Source organism: Carlito syrichta, unplaced genomic scaffold (genome assembly GCF_000164805.1).
Source record: "Carlito syrichta isolate Samal-C Ts95f unplaced genomic scaffold, Tarsius_syrichta-2.0.1 Scaffold305870, whole genome shotgun sequence".
Lineage (NCBI taxonomy): Eukaryota > Metazoa > Chordata > Mammalia > Primates > Tarsiidae > Carlito > Carlito syrichta.
The window spans coordinates 875,793-894,396 of NW_007249966.1; the positions used below are offsets into that span (position 1 = coordinate 875,793).

Here is an 18,604-nt window from a genome sequence, read left to right on the forward strand (position 1 = left end):
AGCGCAGGATTACAGGCTGAGCCACCGAGCCCGGCATAACTGATATTTTAAATAATTACTATTCATACTGCTTTCTTTCCTGTTGTGTTCAGTCTTCCAAATAAATCTCAGTTATTACTGGATATGAGAGAAGTGGGTTTAAGGCAGGCGTGGGTGTGGTTCTGAAGCGGAGGAAACTTGAACCACTGGAGGGGTAGTCTGAGATCTCTGCCATGGAAGTGTTTGACAGGGCAACATCAGAGAGATGTCCGCCCCATCTTGTGCATGGACACCTAAATACTTCACTGGAACCTGTTTCTTGACAAAGCTAAAACTCATGACAGAGCTTAGCGGTATAATGAGGCAGAAGAAAGATCTTACCCATTTTCCTTAGAATCCACTATGCTCGGTGATCTGTCACAGAAACAAAGAACTGAGTACCACATGTTTTCACTCATAAGTGGACCCTGTACATGTAGCATAATTCTACAAGAAAGGGATTGGCAGTAGGGGGACCCTGCCAGAGTTGGGGGATATATAATATCATAATAAGGATGCCTGACCCTAATCCAGGTGAAGTGAGGTCCAATGGGAGGCCCAAACTTCACCTGAATTTAAAGCACTTATGTACTCAATCCTGAGTTGTACCCCACATCTCTAAATAAATAAGTAAATAAACAAATAAATAAATGAAATGAAACAAGAGAACAGGCAAACATGTGCAAGTGGAAACCAAGTAGAACTTTATCCATTGAGAATGGTGACATTCAAATGGGCTGTTTCAGAGCAAAAGATGTTTTTGGAGGCTAACAAATATCAAGTGAACATCCTCTCATTTATTTGTTGACAATTCAATGCCCATTACCCGCCTATTTATGAAGTACAGTTGGGTGATAACAGTGGAGCAGATGTTTGGAAGATTATGATCTCAAATGCAAATTTTTAATACAGACCTTAATTACAAACAGAAAATGGAAACAGATACAGATTTAGAATAAATTAATTCAGTCATCAGATCTTAATGCTAGTTGTGAACTAAAATAACATTCTCCGGGTGATAATGTACCATGTGCTATGAATATTTAAGATAATTATAGGTGCTGTATAAAAAATATACCTGATCAATACCACCCCCATTATTAATAAAGAACAGTGCCCTGAATATAGATTGATTTAACAAAAATGGCTACATAATGAGCAATTCCTGAGGTTTTGGAAGTGGTTTTGTTTCCTGAAACTTTCTCCGGAGGTCTAAAGACATACAAGCATTACTTTCTCCTCAGGAAAATGAAACAAAAAGTAAGTTAGTCCCAAGTCACACATTTTTAGGCAGAATTCTATGCTGCCTGTAAGCTGTGGTACCCAGAGCCAGGATTCTTCACCTGGAGTCACTGAAACCCTAGAGGTTCAGGTGATGGATGGGTAAACATCAGGAATACTGTATAACTGTATACAATTTGAGGTTTTTGTGCACTGAAGTGGTTTTTTATTTGTTTTTTGGTCAGGATTTTATCACTTCAATTACATGAAATTAATTTTTTACTAATAATTTCTACAATTGCCTGATTACTCATTTCACTTTTAATAACACATGACTTTGTGATGAGTTACTAACTTATGCACGGTTTTGCTTTTATTTAGTGGACATTAAAATTAAAATGTATTTTGAGACAGTCTTCATTACTAGTTAGTGTTTATTCTCCTGTTCATTAAACATGTCAATTTTCTAAATAGTAGTGCTGTACAAATTTGTTACTGCTTATTAAAGCCCTAAGTTCTAGTAGTCCTTATATGTTGCATAATACACATTTGCACTCAATATTATGATTTATGTTCTCTAGGTTGCTTTTCAAAAAATTTTTAAAAGAATTTTATCTTCATATTCATTTATCATTTTAAAATAAATATATTTGAATTAGTACTAGTAACAAAGTTATAATTAACAATGGAGGAAACAGGTATCAGTGCAGAGATCTATCTCAATATATAGTATATCAATGAAGTTAAAGATTGCACTTTATAATAAATTATATTAAGATAACATTTATTAGTTTACAATCTGAACAATGAAGCCAGTAAAAGTGTGTTTTGTACATATATAATATCACAAATGTATGTTGATTAAAATAATAACATGGTAGTAACAATAAATATATATAAATATATTAAATGTATGATATAAATATATAAATGCATAAAAATAACAGTAAACATTAAATTATTTAAACCTTTAGAGAGTATGTCATTATGAGTTAAATCAGGAAAACAGAAGTCACTGTATCTGTGTGGGTTAATAAAAAAATGGATTTAGACCCGCCTGAGCAACTTGGTGAGACCTCATCTCTACAATAAATCACAAAATTAACCGGGTGTGGTAGTGCGCGCCTGTAATTCCAGCTACTTGGAAGGCTGAGGCGGAAGGATCGCCGGAGCCCAGCAGGTCGAGGCTGCGGTGGCCGGGAGCAGCCACTGCACTCCAGTCTGGGCGACAGAGTGAGACTCCAACTCAGAAAAAAAAGGGTTTATGTGAAAGAGAGTTATAAGGTTGGACACAGAGGCCAAGGAAATACTGCTGATGGTTGAGGACCTGTCAGCAAAGGTCAGAGGACAGAGGCACAGAAGCGGTGGTCTAAAATGCGTGCCTGGAAGCTGCTGCAATTTTTCAGTTGTTGTGTGGAGCTCCCAGAGCTAACCCAGACTGCAGTGGAGGTTTCCAGAAACTTGCTGGGAAGCTGCTGAGAATCTCTCATCTGTTCTCATGTCTACCTGCAATCAACTCCAGAGAATAATTTCTTGTGCTTCTCTCTGCTTGCCGGTTCTCCCACACATTCCTCTTATGGGGAAACTCTAACCCAGATTAAAGAGGTTCTGGAAGTAGTTCCCAGCCTTAGAAGGAAGTGTTGGACAGTTCATCATAGTGGGCTACATATATCTCAAGCTCTGTATTAATGCTTTGCAATCATTGTCTTAATCTCTATGGAAACCCTATGATGTAGGTATTATTATTATTCACATTAGGTAGATGGAATATTGACTGTTAAAGCTAGTAAGCAGAAAATGAGTGATTCAAAAAAGTGATTATTTGGTTTCAAATCACTACTGTTTCCTGTATCTTTCATTGCATTTTGCTTACATTAATAATATTATTGATAATAATAAATATGAGTTAAATCTTCTGCTATGATAGCTGCTAATATATTTTGTTTGTGATTTGAATACCTTAGGCTTAGCTAGCCTATGAGTATACACAAGATCACATTAAAATTAATACTTGCATTTTATCAATCCCTAAATCCTTAGCCTAAAATGTCTATGAATATTTTGTTTCAGGGCAGGAGTGCTTTTACCACTTCTATTGTTCTTTTTTAAAAAAATTATTTTTATAGACGGGGTCTCACTGTGTTGCCCAGGCTGGAGTGCAGTGGTTATTCACAATCATAGCTTACTCCTGCCTCAAACTCCTGGGCTCAAGTCATTCTACCATCTCAGCTGCCTGAGTAACTGGGACCACAGGTGCACACTACTGCACCTAACTTCATTATTTGTTTCATTTATATACACCCATGGCCACCATAACCCAGAGAATTTTATGTCATAACTCTTGCACAGTGGTAAGAATTGAAGATGAGCCTCCTTTCCTCTCTAGAAACATTGTTCCTTAATAGTGCTTAGCCTCTGTATCTGAAAACTAGCCTAATATGCTGGAAGAGTTTTTTCCTTATGATGAATGACCCTTGTTAAACTTTCTGCAATCTGATTTCTAGCACAAACTTGACATCCAGGCTGCACGACTCTATCTCCCCTCCTCAAATCTATCAGCCCTGCATTTCTAGCTCTCTGTCTCTAAATTCTAATGGGGGAAAGAAATCAATCTTTTTATTGCCAGGAGCATCTTTGCAAATCTAAGGGTTTAAATTTTTATATCTGGGAAAGGGGATACTGTCAAGTTCAAATCCTCAGAATCATTCAAGTCCTAATGCCGTGAATATATGGATTAAGTGAGAGGTAGGATAATTCATCTTATAATTACAATAATCTAAAACTAGACTACTGTTCCATCAAGATATCCACATATCCTATTGCAACTATTAGTTATTTTCATTTGGCTTATGACTGAATTTGCTCTGTGACTTTATTCTCATATATTCATTAATAGATTATAAGTGCAACCAAAACTAGTTATCAGACTGATATTTTAAAAATTTAACAGTGAGTATTTGGTTTAGTATGACTATATATTCTATTTTCTAAAGAAAATATAGGAATGCCTTTATTTATTTTAAAAGAAACAAATACACCCTAAACTTGCCATCAAATTTAAAAGGTAAAATGAAAAAAATTAAAAGTACTTAAAGTCTTCAAAAATGTAAGGACAGAAATTACTGTGGCATTAAAGCCCTGTCACCTGACCTTATTTTGCTTTATTTCAGTGCCCAGGCGTTCTGTGACAATAGAAGTCTAGTTGGTTCTTCTATTTATTTTTCTTTCCATTTTCTGGAATGCTTTGCAATGTGTAATGAATTCTAATAAAATATAATGCATTTCTTCTATATAGAAGCAAAATCCAAAATGGATTAAATTGCATTTCTTTTTTTTTTTTTGAGTTGGAGTCTCACTCTGTCACCCAGACTGGAGTGCAGTGGCCGCTCCCGGCCACCATAGCCTGGATCTGCTGGACTCTGGCGATCCTTCCGCCTCAGCCTTCCAAGTAGCCGGAATTACAGGCATGCGCTACGACGCCCGGCTGATTTTTTTTTTTTAATTTATTGTAGAGATGAGGTCTTGCTGCCCAGGCGGGTCTCGAACCCGCGGGCTCAGGCAATCCACTCACCTCAGCCTCACAAAGGCACGGGATTACAGGCTGAGCCACCGAGCCCGGCTTTAAATTGCATTTCAAGAATGTACCATTGGGGTAATTGCATTGCTTTATAATTACTTTTACAACAACAAATAAATACCCTCTTTAGTTACAATTATAATAATTGAGGTTTTAAATGGAAGAAATAAATAATACCTGTGCCAACTAGTTGTCTGCTTACCTGTTTTTCAGAATGTGAAAAGTATTATACTTGTCTAATAATGTAAATTAGATCACAATGTATTTATGGTAAGCATCCTTTGTTCTTTTAATTCCAACTCTATGTTCACTCTGCACATTTTTTAGAAACCCTGAATTATTTTATCGGTGTCTCTAAGATCAACTTAGGAACTTATCCTCTACAATCCATTTAGCCTCTGCTCTGACACATCCATGTGTTTCTAGACTTAGAAATGTAAACACATACCCCTGAGATAATCATGACAGTAGTATGTGTAGGGGGTCAGAAGATTATATTTTGGGGAGGGGCTAAGAAATGCTTAATTGTTGTTTATTGGTACAGTAAAGGACTCTAATTATTAATATCTACCTGTGGTCAATGAACCAAGTAGTAATTCATTTAGACAATAGATATTTATTAAACACTATCTATGAGCTAGGTAGAGTTCAAAGTTCTAGGGAGAAAGTAGAAATCAAACCAGGCAAATCCTTGCCTCTAGTGCTGCCATAGGCAGGGAGGAGAGTGAATAGTAAACAAGAGTGCTAAGTGTTGTAAAGAAAGTAAAACAATAAAGTGATAAAGACTTATGATGATTGCTTAAAGTAATCCTCTCTAAGAAGGTCTCATTTAGAGACTGACTAATGACAAGTCAGCCATCTGAACATCTAGGCAAAGAACATTCAAAGCAGAGGAAATAGACCACCAACAAAAAGGACAGGTTGGGGAATTTCTACTAACACTTTTGTTGGCACTCCTAATATTTGATATTTTGGGCCTAATGACTAGAACCACTGCCTGTCACGGAATCTGAGGGTAAAATGACAGTGGACAGACTAAAATTCTAGGCTACACTGACAAGATGAAATGTGATTGATATGAATGTAAAATGGTACACTAAGTTCACAAACCCAATAACACAGCACACAATTTTATCCGTGTGGCTTGACAGCTGTTCACGTTCAAATAATCTAGGGATTCTAATTGATCACAGACTGGAGATTGTTCTTTGCTGTTGTTCCTAATTGAAGTAAACAATGTGTAGCTATCACCCTTGGATAGATGCTGGCCCAATTTGAGGTATCATTAGAGACAGCTTGCTTTGAAGATAGAGAACTCACTGTTGCTTAACTTATGGGGTGGGGGTGGGGAAAAGGGATGGAAGGAGAATATTTGTAGAAAGAAAATTATTTGTTGCTGGGAGACTAATTTAAGGCACTTTTTGGTTTCTGTTTGTGACTTGTGACTTGTTTCTTTAATTCCAACAAAAACTTTTTATTGTAGGATATTTAGAGATCACTAAGAAGGAAAATGACATTGATATATAAGGTACATGTTGAAGTTTAACAAAAATTTAGTTTACGATGGCATCTCAAAATATCTGAATTTTAAAATTCTTAGACTATAATTTTAAAACAAATTTAGATGAAATATTTTGTATGCTATTGGCTAAATATAATAATAGACATAAATATAAGCAAATATATCTTGGTTTTGCCACATATTAACCTTGGAACATAGACAATTTACTTCCTTGCCTTTCAGTTTCCTCAAAATGAGGACAATAACTTGCACCTGCCTGATAAGATTGTTATGAGCAAGAGGTGAGTTGCTATCTATAAGCAGTTAGACCAGTGCCTTGCAATTTAAATGCTAAGTAAATGTTTGTTATTATTATTGCTGCTATTGTTAGATGTAAATGTATGCTCTATTCTGCCCTCAGGAATTAATGACCAAGTTAATAACTGAGACACCTGACCAGCCTATCCCATTTCTCATTGACCATCTTCAGTCTAAACAAGGGAATCGTGGACAACTTCAAAGAACTTTGTCTGGATCTGCAGCTCTCTGGGCAGAAAGTGAGACATCAGGTAAGTGAAAAATACATCTTACAGTTAATGTTGGATACATTTAATATTTTTAAAAAGTTTTTGCTTATAATAAGATAAATCTAGATAGATAGTTACCTAAGTTTCATGTATTCATCTGTGACTTTACCTAGATACTAAAATGTATCATAAAATATTCTTAAACTTGAATATCTTATAATAGATTATACTCAAAATACAAGAATCAGTGTATTCCATTTTAATAGATATAAGATTCAGATTTTCATGAAAGAATTTCTCTCTGAATTCAAAGTAATCTTTTTATGAAGATATTGAATTAAATGTTTATAGTTAATCGGTATAGAAAGATAAACCATAGACTTCTACAAAGTTACCTTTTTTTTTTTTTTTAAAGATGAGTCTTGCTATGTTGCTGATGTTGGTCTTGAACTCCTGGCCTCAGGCAATCCTCCCACCTCTACCTCCCAAACTGCTGGCATTACAGGCATGAGCCACCACATCTGGCCTTTTCTTGTTGCCCAGACTTATTATTATTCTCCATTTCTCCAAGCCCCATTTTTATCCTGTGTAGTAAATTCAACCTTGGGAAGATTAATTCACTCTTTACACTGGGAAACCAGTCTTCCCAATCTGTAATAGCCTTATCTCCCTAATAAACACTAGTGAGATAATTGAGTAGACTTGGTTTTGATCATTGTTTATAAAATGCATGTCCAATAACTTCTTTCATCTACACTTATGGTCTATTGGTTTGACATTTACTTTCAAAACCGAATCCCCTTATGCCTATTGCTTGGGTAACCAGCTCATTGCCTGATTCCCATGGGAATCTGATGGACTGTACCCCAGATGTTTTCCTGGAATAACATTATCACTTCTCTCCTATTCTTTATGCTCTATGGGATCCCCTGAAAGGATTTTGATTTGGGGGCACCGTATTCTCATATGAGACCATGTCTCAAGACCACACTAAAATGAGTAGAGAAGACGGTGTCCTCTGAAGAATGTAGACATTTCTGGGGTCAGTTATCCATACAAAATGTATTTGCATTATACAGGAGCCTAGAATATAAGCTTTTGGCATACAATAAGGGGAACTCCTATTTTTTCTTGACCTCATTTTCTTGGATTTAGATTAGAAGTAGAGTGGCTACATAGGCATGTGCTTTGGTTTGTAGGCACCACATGAAGACAGATCAGATAAGTATCTATGAACTCAGTATAGTTTGAGCGAGCCTGTATTTTATACATCCTAATATCTGGAGAGACAGGAGTATATTAACTTCTACATTTTTAATCAGCACACATTAAGTATCTCAGTGCTTATGTGTCAGAAGTCTGTGCATGGCTTAGCTGAGTCCTCTGTTCAATCTCACATGGCTGCAAATCAAGGTGTTGGCTGGGTTGCATTCTCATCTGGAGGCTGAACTAGGAAAGAATCTACTTCCAAGCTCATTTGAATTGTTGGCAGAATTTATTTTCTGCAGCTATGTGACTGAGGTCTCTATTGTATTACTGGCTTTCAGTCAAGGACCACTTTCAGTTCCTACATGCACCTCAGAGTTCTTTAACATGTGACTCTCTCATATTATCTTACTTCTTTAAAGTCAGAAAGGGCATTTCTCTCATTCTGCTTGGATGGAGGTTTATGTAATAGATTATAGTCATTCTATTGCATCTCATCACTTGTGTTGTATTCTGTTGGTTCAAAGCAAGTCAACGTTTCTGTCTGCACTTGAGGGGAGGCCATAATGTAGGGTGTAACACCAGGAAACAGAGCAGAGACCAGGGTTAAGAATTACCATGTTATTCTATCAGTTCTCTTAGACACTTTCTATTGATGAATTTTAGTTTCTTGTGAGCTACTTTAGTAGACAATGTGAGTCTAAGTTCCTGGGGGTGGATCAAGGAAGGAGTCCCAGATGTGGCATTCAATATCATACAAATAATCATGAGGGTGAAGGAATAAAGGAAGATGGGACAAAGTTATAGATGAAACATGGAATGGATGGGGGAGACAGCAAGTTTCAGATGATTTCAAATGTTCTAAACTGTATCTATTTATTATGAGATCAGGATGTTTGCTGAAGATAAGAGGACTGGGGTTGGTTAGTGCAGATGGAAATGAGTGACACCAATTTTAAAAAGTCACAAGGGGAAGGAAAACAGGGCAAAGAAAAAAAAAGATTGTCAAGCAGTTCTGGGGCCTAACTGAAATAAAAGACATGGGTTAATTATTATTAATTAATCATGAAGCCACCAGTAAGTTTTGCAAAGGAGTTGAGGACATTTGTGAACAAACTGTGCAGGTAATCAAGCACCAGGTCTGGTCTGAGAAGTAGTGAACAAGTCCAGGGAGAAATTTATACATAGAAAGCCAATCAGAGTTTAGAAGATTTAGGAGATCAATACAATGAAAATATGAGCGATACAGAAGGATGCAAACTGTGCTGAGAGATTATAATATTAGATCAAGAAATCTGAGGTAAAATGATTCCAGATGATGAGATGATTTTGTGGATGCCCTTGGTTTGGGAATGATGGAAGCATCAGGGAAGCAAAGCTCTCCAGAGCTGACAAGATAAGGAAGGATGAGGCTTAATGCATGGTTTGTTTGAGAATAAAGTAATCATCAGAGTTTTATTCAAGTTATTGAAAGGACAAGAGATAACACATGACTATGCCAGTGTCTTAAATAAGGTTATGGAAGCAATCAGAGACAGAAAAGATTGTAATAATAAAGAGTGTTGAGTAGTATAGGGAGAAAGCATTTCTCACAAGAGAGGAAGCACTTTTACTTTATTGTTGAGACTTCCTACCACAGATAATGCTGAACCAGGAGATCCAGTTCTGCTTCTACAATTGAGTTGGGTGAGACATGGGGGAGAGAACACTCTTATGTAAAGAATCGGATGTGCGTTAAGACATGAAATGGGACATTTGAGCATGCAGCAGTGTGTATGTGAAACATATGGCCCAGAAGAAGAGGAAAGATTTTATATGGAAAAATATGGCAGGAAGGAGAAGAAAAGCATAGACGAATTCCTGGATGTGAATATAACCAAAGGAGTTACAATTTGGGTGATGGCAAATAATGCCAGTTTAAGTTTTGCCTGTACTCTTGAATTATTTATTTTGGTACATCTTCTAATTAGTTGGAAAGTGTCTCAAAAGTCAAAGTGTATGAGTAACATACTGCTTGGAAATATCTGAAGATGCCCTCTTGTTGCCTTCAAATGACTCTGGCAACTTGGAACACAACGTCTTCTCAAGTCTGTCAATTAATATTGTGGAGGAAAAACCTGACAGCAGCCTTATTTTAGTCCTTCTTAGGGATAAAAATAATTTATTTTTCTTGAATTCTTATGAAGTTTTTCTTTACTTTTGATATTTAAATGTTTTACTGGGTTATCAACTATGATTTTTTTTTAGGAAAATCTGTTATGTATAAGTTGAGTCTTATTTACTGTTCTCTATTTCTCTCATATCATTTGTCATTGCATTGGCAGAGTAACTTTGTTGACTATCTTTTAGAGAGGTTTATCATGTGAAGTGTGTTCACTGTATCACTGATTAAATTTTCAACAATATCAGCTTTCTCAGTCTGGCTTTAAACGCTTATTTAAATGTTGATATTGCATTTTAGTTTCCTGTCAGTATTCCCTATCTTATCTTCTTTTATTATTTCCGTGTGCAGTTACATTTTAAATCGTAGAAGAGTTAGCTTATCTTCTATCTTATTTCTTTTTGTTTCATTGAGTCCATATTCCTCTATTTTTTGTTAAATAGAAACAGAATAGTCATGGTCACGTTACAACATTTAATGGTTTTCATTAGAAATTTTTTAAAACTATGACTTGTTCTGCATCCTGAGGGCTGTATTTTTGGTTTTTATATTGTTTTTCTTGTAATGATTTTTTCTAATTATTTAAAATTAAATGAGGAGTGTTCTATCTAATTCTAGGTTTGTCAATAAAAAGTGTAAGTGGACTCATATATCCCCTCTCCATAAAGCTTGGAACTATTTTGATTCTCTTCCAAATTTTAGAGGGATGAAGTCATAAATGTTATTCAAGTTTTCAGCATCAGTCAAATACCTTGCTGCTCTGCTAAACCGATGAATGACTTCATGTAACTTTACACTTTTCAACAAACTAAATAAAAATAATATAATTGCTAGATTATTGAATTAAGATGGATTTTTTTTTTCACGTTCAAAGTAGAGAATAAAGCAAGCCACAAAATTCCTCTCTGGTTTCTTGCAGAATTCCTTTGTTTCATGAGATGCTGTATTTTTACCTAGGATTCTTTCTTCCATTAACTGTGTTGTGTCAGAAGAAATTATGATCCTATGATGGAGGTGAAAAAACAAATTCTGAAGATTGTGAAACAACATAAAGAGCTGACTCTGAGGTAGAAGCAAGAAGCACTGTAGATACCTAGTAATCTCCTAGTCTTCTGCTGACTAGCCATTCTGCGGAAATATTTCCAGGGTTCTAGCAGACTACGAATCAGTATTTCTGTTCCTAGTACTAGCTTCAGAATGTTGATGCCTCTTTGGTATCTGATGGGATATGGGAGGTGGAAAAACCTGGTAACAACCCAAGTCTGAGGAACCCGTGTGCTATTTCGTGGTACCTATCGGGCATTTATAAGTGAGTGGCCAGAGAAAGACTTCAAAGTTATCCATATAGCTGGAAATTTGTCAGTTAAGACAAGAAGGTAGAAAGAAACTGCAAGAAATACCAAACTGATGAAGATGAGGAGAAGATGAGTTACACAAAGTAGTTAGATAAGTGACACGGGTATAAGGAGACGATAATGCCCTAACAGAAAAGAAAGTAACACTCTATAAAGACTGGTCTATCTAAAACATGAAATCAAAAGAAGTCAAGAAGCATGAACTTTTGGAAAAGTCATTTCATTTGAAAACTGGTATGACATCAACCACCTTTGAAGGGAAGCTATAGCAACATGGTTGAGCTGAGTCAATCTTTCTTGCACAGAATCTGAGTTAATTTAATCAAATCTTAGTGATTTTATGCATCACAATGGATAAGGCAGCATCAAGGGTAAAATTTTACTGAAATATTTGTTTTTGTTTGCAACAGAGTACGATGCTTTATTTGGTGATGCTCATTTATAAAATATTACTTCGAGGGAAATCCCTGTCTTAAAAAGCTTTTCAAATAATTTGATCGTTTTTAGAGCATGATATTAATCGTATTCGTTAACAAACTGATTCATATCAGATTTAAAAATGCTAATTTGGGCCAGGCATCGGTGGTTTCGCCTGTAATCCCAGCACTTTGAGAAACTGAGGTGAGTGGATTGTCTGATCCCGGGGGTTCGAGACCAGGCTGGGCAAGTTGGTGAGACCTCTCTCTACAATAAATCACAAAAACTAGCCAGGCAAGAGGGTGTGTGGGTCTGTAGTTCTGGCTACTTGGAAGGCTGAGGTGGAAGGGTCGCTGGAGCCCAGCAGGCAGAGAGGCTGCAGTGACCGTGAGCGTGCCACTGCACTCCAGCCTGGGCAACAGAGTGAGACTCCAACTCAAAAACAAAAACCAAAAAACAAACCAAAAAAAAAAAACCGAATGAAATGACCTATAGATTTTTCTAAGTATATTTAATGAATTCATGAATTTGGTTTTCAATCAATTTTGAAATCATATTGGGTTTTTATATTTATTTTGTTTTAACAGAATCTAAAGGAACAAGAAGGGATTTCAGAAGCTATGATAAACCTTGGCAACTAAATGCAAAGAAACCTAAAAAATCCAAAAGTGACCTTGCTGTGTCTAATATTTCTCCGCCATCACCAGACTCCAAATCATGTAAGGAAATTTGTTATTCAAATGCTGTTCAATGTCTGTAAGTTTATGTTGTTAAGAAAATGAAGGAAAGGTAGTAATTGAATGCTCAGCTTTTCATCTGATATTTCTAGCTCTTAATCCTAACGAATTTCACTTTTATTTCAGGATCAATATTGAACTTTATGTAAATATACTCACTTACATTCTCAAATATATGTTATTGATTGAGACCTTCCTGAGTATAATATACTTTAAAAAATAAAAACTGCATGGAGCAGGCCCCTTGCCCTCGTGGCCAGTTGCAGCATCATATCTCATTCAAAATAGCACCAAACTTATACTTCGTGAAGCACAGAAAAGCAAATTACATCCTTTTGAGCAGAAGCAAAGCAGATTCTTAATTAAAACACAACAAGAAATTTTTTTAAATCTTTCATCTAGGATCTCCTTGAAGTCCTACTCATTACTTGTAACAGAAATACCTATATTTATTATCTTCCTTACCATCCTAAGTATCCCTTCTGTCTCAGTGCCTACTGCCTTAGTAACTGTGGGTTTCTCCAGAGCTCTGCTATCACCACATATGTGTAAACATGTCAAAAAACGCTGAGGAGCCTGCATTAAACCACAGTTATTCCTGGAAGAAAAGAGAGCTTGCAAGCTGTTCTTCTTATACCTCAATTCCATGCGCTTGTTACAGAGTGAGATGTTTGATTTTAATTTCAACAGAGCAGAGTGGGCAGAAAATATTTACCTTTGTTTGAAAATGTTTGAAAATCACTATGTGCTAACTGGAATGTGAATCTGGGTCATTTGTGAAAGCATCCAAAATCAACTCTGTGACTGTCTTCATTTACAAGGTGGCACTTAGATAAAGTATTGTAATAACCACACCAAGTTCTTGTGAGAATTATATGAAGTATTACAAACTTCAAAGGCTCTTTAGAAATCATGATTTTATCTAAACTGTCTGGCTTCACCAGTTTGCTATGTAAAATGAGTTCCTAACATTTTTACAATATACAAGTTTAAAATCTGCATGTATTATTCACAGCAGTATACCCCGTGATATCCAGCATGGTTCCTGGTTCAATTAATAAGTGCCACATGATAAAAAAATGAATAAAGGAAGAAAAGAAAGTGAAATGAATTAAATCTGTTTCCCTTTTCGTTATAGATCTCTCTCTCTCTCTCTCTCTCTCTCTCTCTCTCTCTCTCTCTCTCTCTCTCCCTCCCTCCCTCTCTCTGTCTCTCTCTCTCTCTCTCTCACTCTCTCTCTTCCCATGATAAATCCATAACCCTAGGGAATTTCTAATTTATCAGGGCAACTCTGGATTTTATCACTCATTATTGAGGAGAACTCCAAAAAGACCCACTCATTCCACTGGTCCTGTGTTCTTTATAGGATGCTGCCTAGCCACAGGGTGTTGCTGGTGGTCTGACATCTGACTATATCCATTTTGTCTCAGATCACTTATTCCCAACCTGTAGTTCCACCAGACTATTAAAAAGCCTTTTAAAGCAAAAATAATAACAAAGTAGCATGCTTTAAAAAAAAAAATAGCATATAGAGAGTTAATATATATGACAAAAAGAATATAATGGATTTAGGACTCTTCATTGAAAATACATTCTCAAACATATTAAATTGTTTTAAATACCTTTTGAACATAAATGTTGATAAGTTAAAGATGCATTTTTCATCTTTAAAGTCTCACTAAGAAGCAGCACAAGAGACTTAAATAAAAAAGTAGTAGATATACTAGAATGGAATGTTTAAAAAATTATCCTCCCAAAACAAAGGCAGGAGAAATGCAGTAAAAAAAAAAAAATGACAGATTGGAAAAATAGAAATTAAACACCAATATTGTAGGCTGAAGTACAAACATGTGACAATTACAATAAATATAAATGGAGTAAACACTTCAAATAAAGCAAATATTGTCAGGCTGAATAAAGAGTATAGATATTTAATATTTTAAAAAACCTTGAAATATGCTGACACAGTTTAAAACACTAAGCACAGACAAACCTATTTGGCCAAAGTAATATCAGACCAAGTAAAAGACAATGAAAGATATTACCAGAAATAGAGACCATATTGTAATGACAAAAGCTTATTGAGTCAAGAAAACAGAACAGTACTAAAGGGATATGCACCCAAGAACAAAATTTCTTAATTGCATGATGTAAAAATTTACAGAACTAAAGGGAGATATAAACAGATAGAATAAATGGACCAAGAAAATTAGTAATTATATGGAAGATTTGAAAAACACTATCAACTCCTTAATTAACACTTATAGAAGAATATGCCCAACAAAATTTTTTAGCCATATGGAAACAAACAAACAAAAATAACTTCGGTTCCTATGTTAAATCATACCTGAAGAGAGGCAAAAAAGTTTTAGAGATGTTTCAGCTACTATGGTTGAATACCAAATCACTCCAAGACTTTTTAGGTAAAATTAACATGAGAGTAGTCATCCTGAAATGTACAATTCAGTGGCATTTAGTATGATATTCACAATATTGTGCTGTCTAGTGTCTACTCCATCTAGTTTTAAAGCATTTTCCTCACTCCAAAAGGAAACTCTGTACCCAATAACCAACCACTCAACATTTCCACCTCCCACCAGCGTTTGGAAATCTGCTTTCTGTCTCTGTGAATTTATTCTAGGTATAAGAATACTTTAGAGATACTGTGGGTTTGGATCTAGACCACAATAAATAAATACTGCAATAAAGTTAGTCACACAAATATTTTGGTTTCCCAGTGCATATAAAAGTTATATTTATACTATAAGGTAGTATATTAAGTGTGTAACAACATTATATATAAAAATTCACATACCTTAATTTCAAATACTTTATTGCTAAAACTGTTAACAATCATCTGAGCCTTCAGCAAGTCAGAATTTTTTATTGGCGAAGTTTTCCACATGCCTTTCTCATGAAGTTTAATCATTTCTAACTTTTGATTTAAAGTGAGAGATGTGTCATTCTTCTTTTTACCTGAACAGTTACAGGCCACTGTAGGGTTATTATTTGGCCTCATTTTAGTATTTTTGTGTCTCAGAGACTAGGGAGGCCCAAGGAAGAGAAAGGTGAGGGAGTGACCAGTCAGTGGAGCGGCCCAAACACACACAACATTTACTGAGTTTGCTATCTTACGTGGATTTGATTCATGGTGCCCCAAAACAATTATAATAATAACATTAAAAATCACTGACCACAGATTACCATAGCAGATACAGTAATAATGAAAAAAATCAACATATTGTGAGAATTATCAAAATATAACACAGGAAGTAAGCACATGCTGTTGGAAAAACAGGGCTGATAGACTTGCTTGATGTGGGTTGCCACAAACCTAATTAAAAACAACACACATACTATCTGTGAAGCACAATAAAGGGAGGTGCAATAAAGCATTGCCTGTATAATGTATGAATGTAATCACGACGTGTGACGTTTTGTTATTTTACTTACCATGTTTTCATGGTTCATCTACACTGCAGCATGACCGACCATCACATCATTCTTTTATATGACTGAATAATATTCCATTATGTGGTTAAACTATATTCTGCTTATCTGTTTATCTGCTGTTGGGCATTTTGATTGCTTCGATCATGCGTAGCGCTGGTATAAATATGCCCATAGAGGCATTTATCTAAATACCTTTTTTCTACTATTTGGATATATGTTTTGTAACGGAATTGCTGGGCTGTATGGTAATTCTGTGTGTAATTTTGAGAGGCTGCTGGCAGTTTTCCAAAGAAACTGCATCATATCATTTTACAGTCCCACCAGCAGTGTACAAAGATTCCAGTTTCTTCATATTGTCACTAATATTTGTCATTTTTATTTTTTTAAATTATAGCCATTCAAGTGGATGTGAAGTGCTATCTCATTCTTGTTTTGGTTTGTGTTTCTCTAATGACAAGTGATCGTGTGCATCTTTTCAACAACTTTTTGGCCATTTTAATGTCTCATTTTGGAAAATGTCTACTCAAGTCAAAAATGTTTCTCATTTTTGAAGTAGTTTGTTACTCCTTTTGTTTTTGAGTTGAGTTTGGTCTAGATACCAAACCCTTATCAGATACATGATTTATGAATATTTTCTCCCATCTTGTAGATGATCTTTTTACTTTCTTGACAGTGTTCTTTTATGCACAGAAGTTTTTAATATTTATGAACTTCAGTTTACCTAGTTTTCTTTTTTCTTTTTAGAGTGGAAAATATAATTTATTTGGAAGGTTAATTAGAGAGAGAGAAAGGGGAAATTCACCTCCCCAAGGTAGAGGAGGGGGCCAAAGCTCAGAAAATATGGCAGCCATGGCTCAAAAAGCACATGGCCTGGTCAGTGCTTATCAAAACAATGGCGACTGCTGCTCCAAGTTAAATGCCTTTTAAACCTTCCCGTTGGTGTGGGGCATGGTGTGTCTAAGAATCTCCTGCCAAATCCAAGGTTGTAAAGACATTTCTACCTTTTCTTCTAAAAATTTTATAGTTTTAGCTCTTTTATGCAGGTGACTAATCCACTTTGAGTAAATTGTTTGTATTTATGAAAGACAGGGGTCCAACTTCATTCTTTTGCACGTGGATATCCAGTTGTCTCAGCACCATTTTTCAAAAACACTGTTCTTTCCTCATTGAAAGATTTTGGAATTTTTTTGAAAATCAGTTGGCCATAAATGTGAGGGTTGATTTTTAGACTCTTAATTCTATTCTATTAACCTAGATGTTTATCCTTATGTTATACCACACTCTTTTGGTTACTGCAGCTTTGTAATAAGTTGTGAAATTTGTAAATGTGACCTCCAACTTTATTTTTCTCTTTTTCTTTCACAAGATCATTTAGGCTACTCTGAGTCCTTTGATATTCTATATGAATTTTAGAATCTGCTTCTTAATATTTCTGCGAAAAGGCCATTTGGATTTTGGTAGAAAATACACAAAATCAGTAGATCAATTTGGAGACTATCGTGATAGTAACAGTAAGGTTTCTAATTCATGAGCATGAGATGTCTTCATATACGTATGTCTCCTTTAATTTTTTTCGAGGAAGTATTTTGTAGTTTTCAGTGCACAAGGCTAGACTTCCTTGGTTAAATTTATTCCCAAGTATTTTATTCTTTCAAATGCTATTGTAAGTGGAATTGCTTCTTACTGCCTTTTTAGATTGCCATTGCTAATGTGTAGAAATAAAACAGATCTTTATGTTTTGATCTTATATGCTCGAACTTAGCTGAACAAGTTTATTAGTTCTAACAGTTGTGCATGTACGTGTGTGTGTGTGTGTGTGTGTGTGTGTGTGTGTGTGTGTGTATTTCTTTAGGACTTTCTAAATAGAAGTTTATGTCATCTGCATATGGAGATAGTTTTACTTCTTCCTTTCCAATTTGATTGCCTTTTATTTCTCTTTTATTGCTTAGTTGCTCTAGCTAGAAATTCCAATACATGTTAAACAGAAGTGATGAAAGCGGGCAGGCATCCTTTTCTTGTGATTCGTCTTAGGGGAAAATTTTCAGTCTTGTACCATTGAGTATGGTGTTAGCTGTGAGTTATCCCCAAATGCCTATAATCATGTTGAGGAATATCACTTCTATTCCTAGTTTGTTGGACTTTTTTTTTTTTTTTTGAGTTGGAGTCTCACTCTGTCACCCGGACTGGAGTGCAGTGGCCACACCAGGCCACTGCAGCCTCGACCTGCTGGGCTCCAGCGATCCTTCCGCCTCAGCCTTCCAAGTAGCTGGAACTACAGGCGCGCGCTACCATGCCCAGCTACTTTTTTGATTTTATTGTAGAGATGAGGTCTCGCCAAGTTGCCCAGGCGGGTCTCGAACCTGTGGGCTCAGGCAATCCACTCACCTCAGCCTCCCAAAGGCGCGGGATTACAGGCTGAGCCACCGAGGAA

The 18,604-nt window shown here is 35.8% G+C and overlaps 1 protein-coding gene across 1 annotated transcript in view; it reads left to right on the top strand.

The window, feature by feature from the left end:
- Nucleotides 1-18,604, top strand: part of LOC103265157 (uncharacterized protein C8orf34) — a gene marked incomplete at its 3' end in the record, with an annotated part of 153,253 nt that overhangs the window by 106,475 nt on the left and 28,174 nt on the right. Inside the window, exons 2-3 of the mRNA XM_008062863.2 lie at nt 6,739-6,886; nt 12,571-12,702. Coding sequence (XP_008061054.1) covers nt 6,739-6,886; nt 12,571-12,702 — 280 coding nt within the window. The remainder of the gene's footprint in view (nt 1-6,738; nt 6,887-12,570; nt 12,703-18,604) is intronic.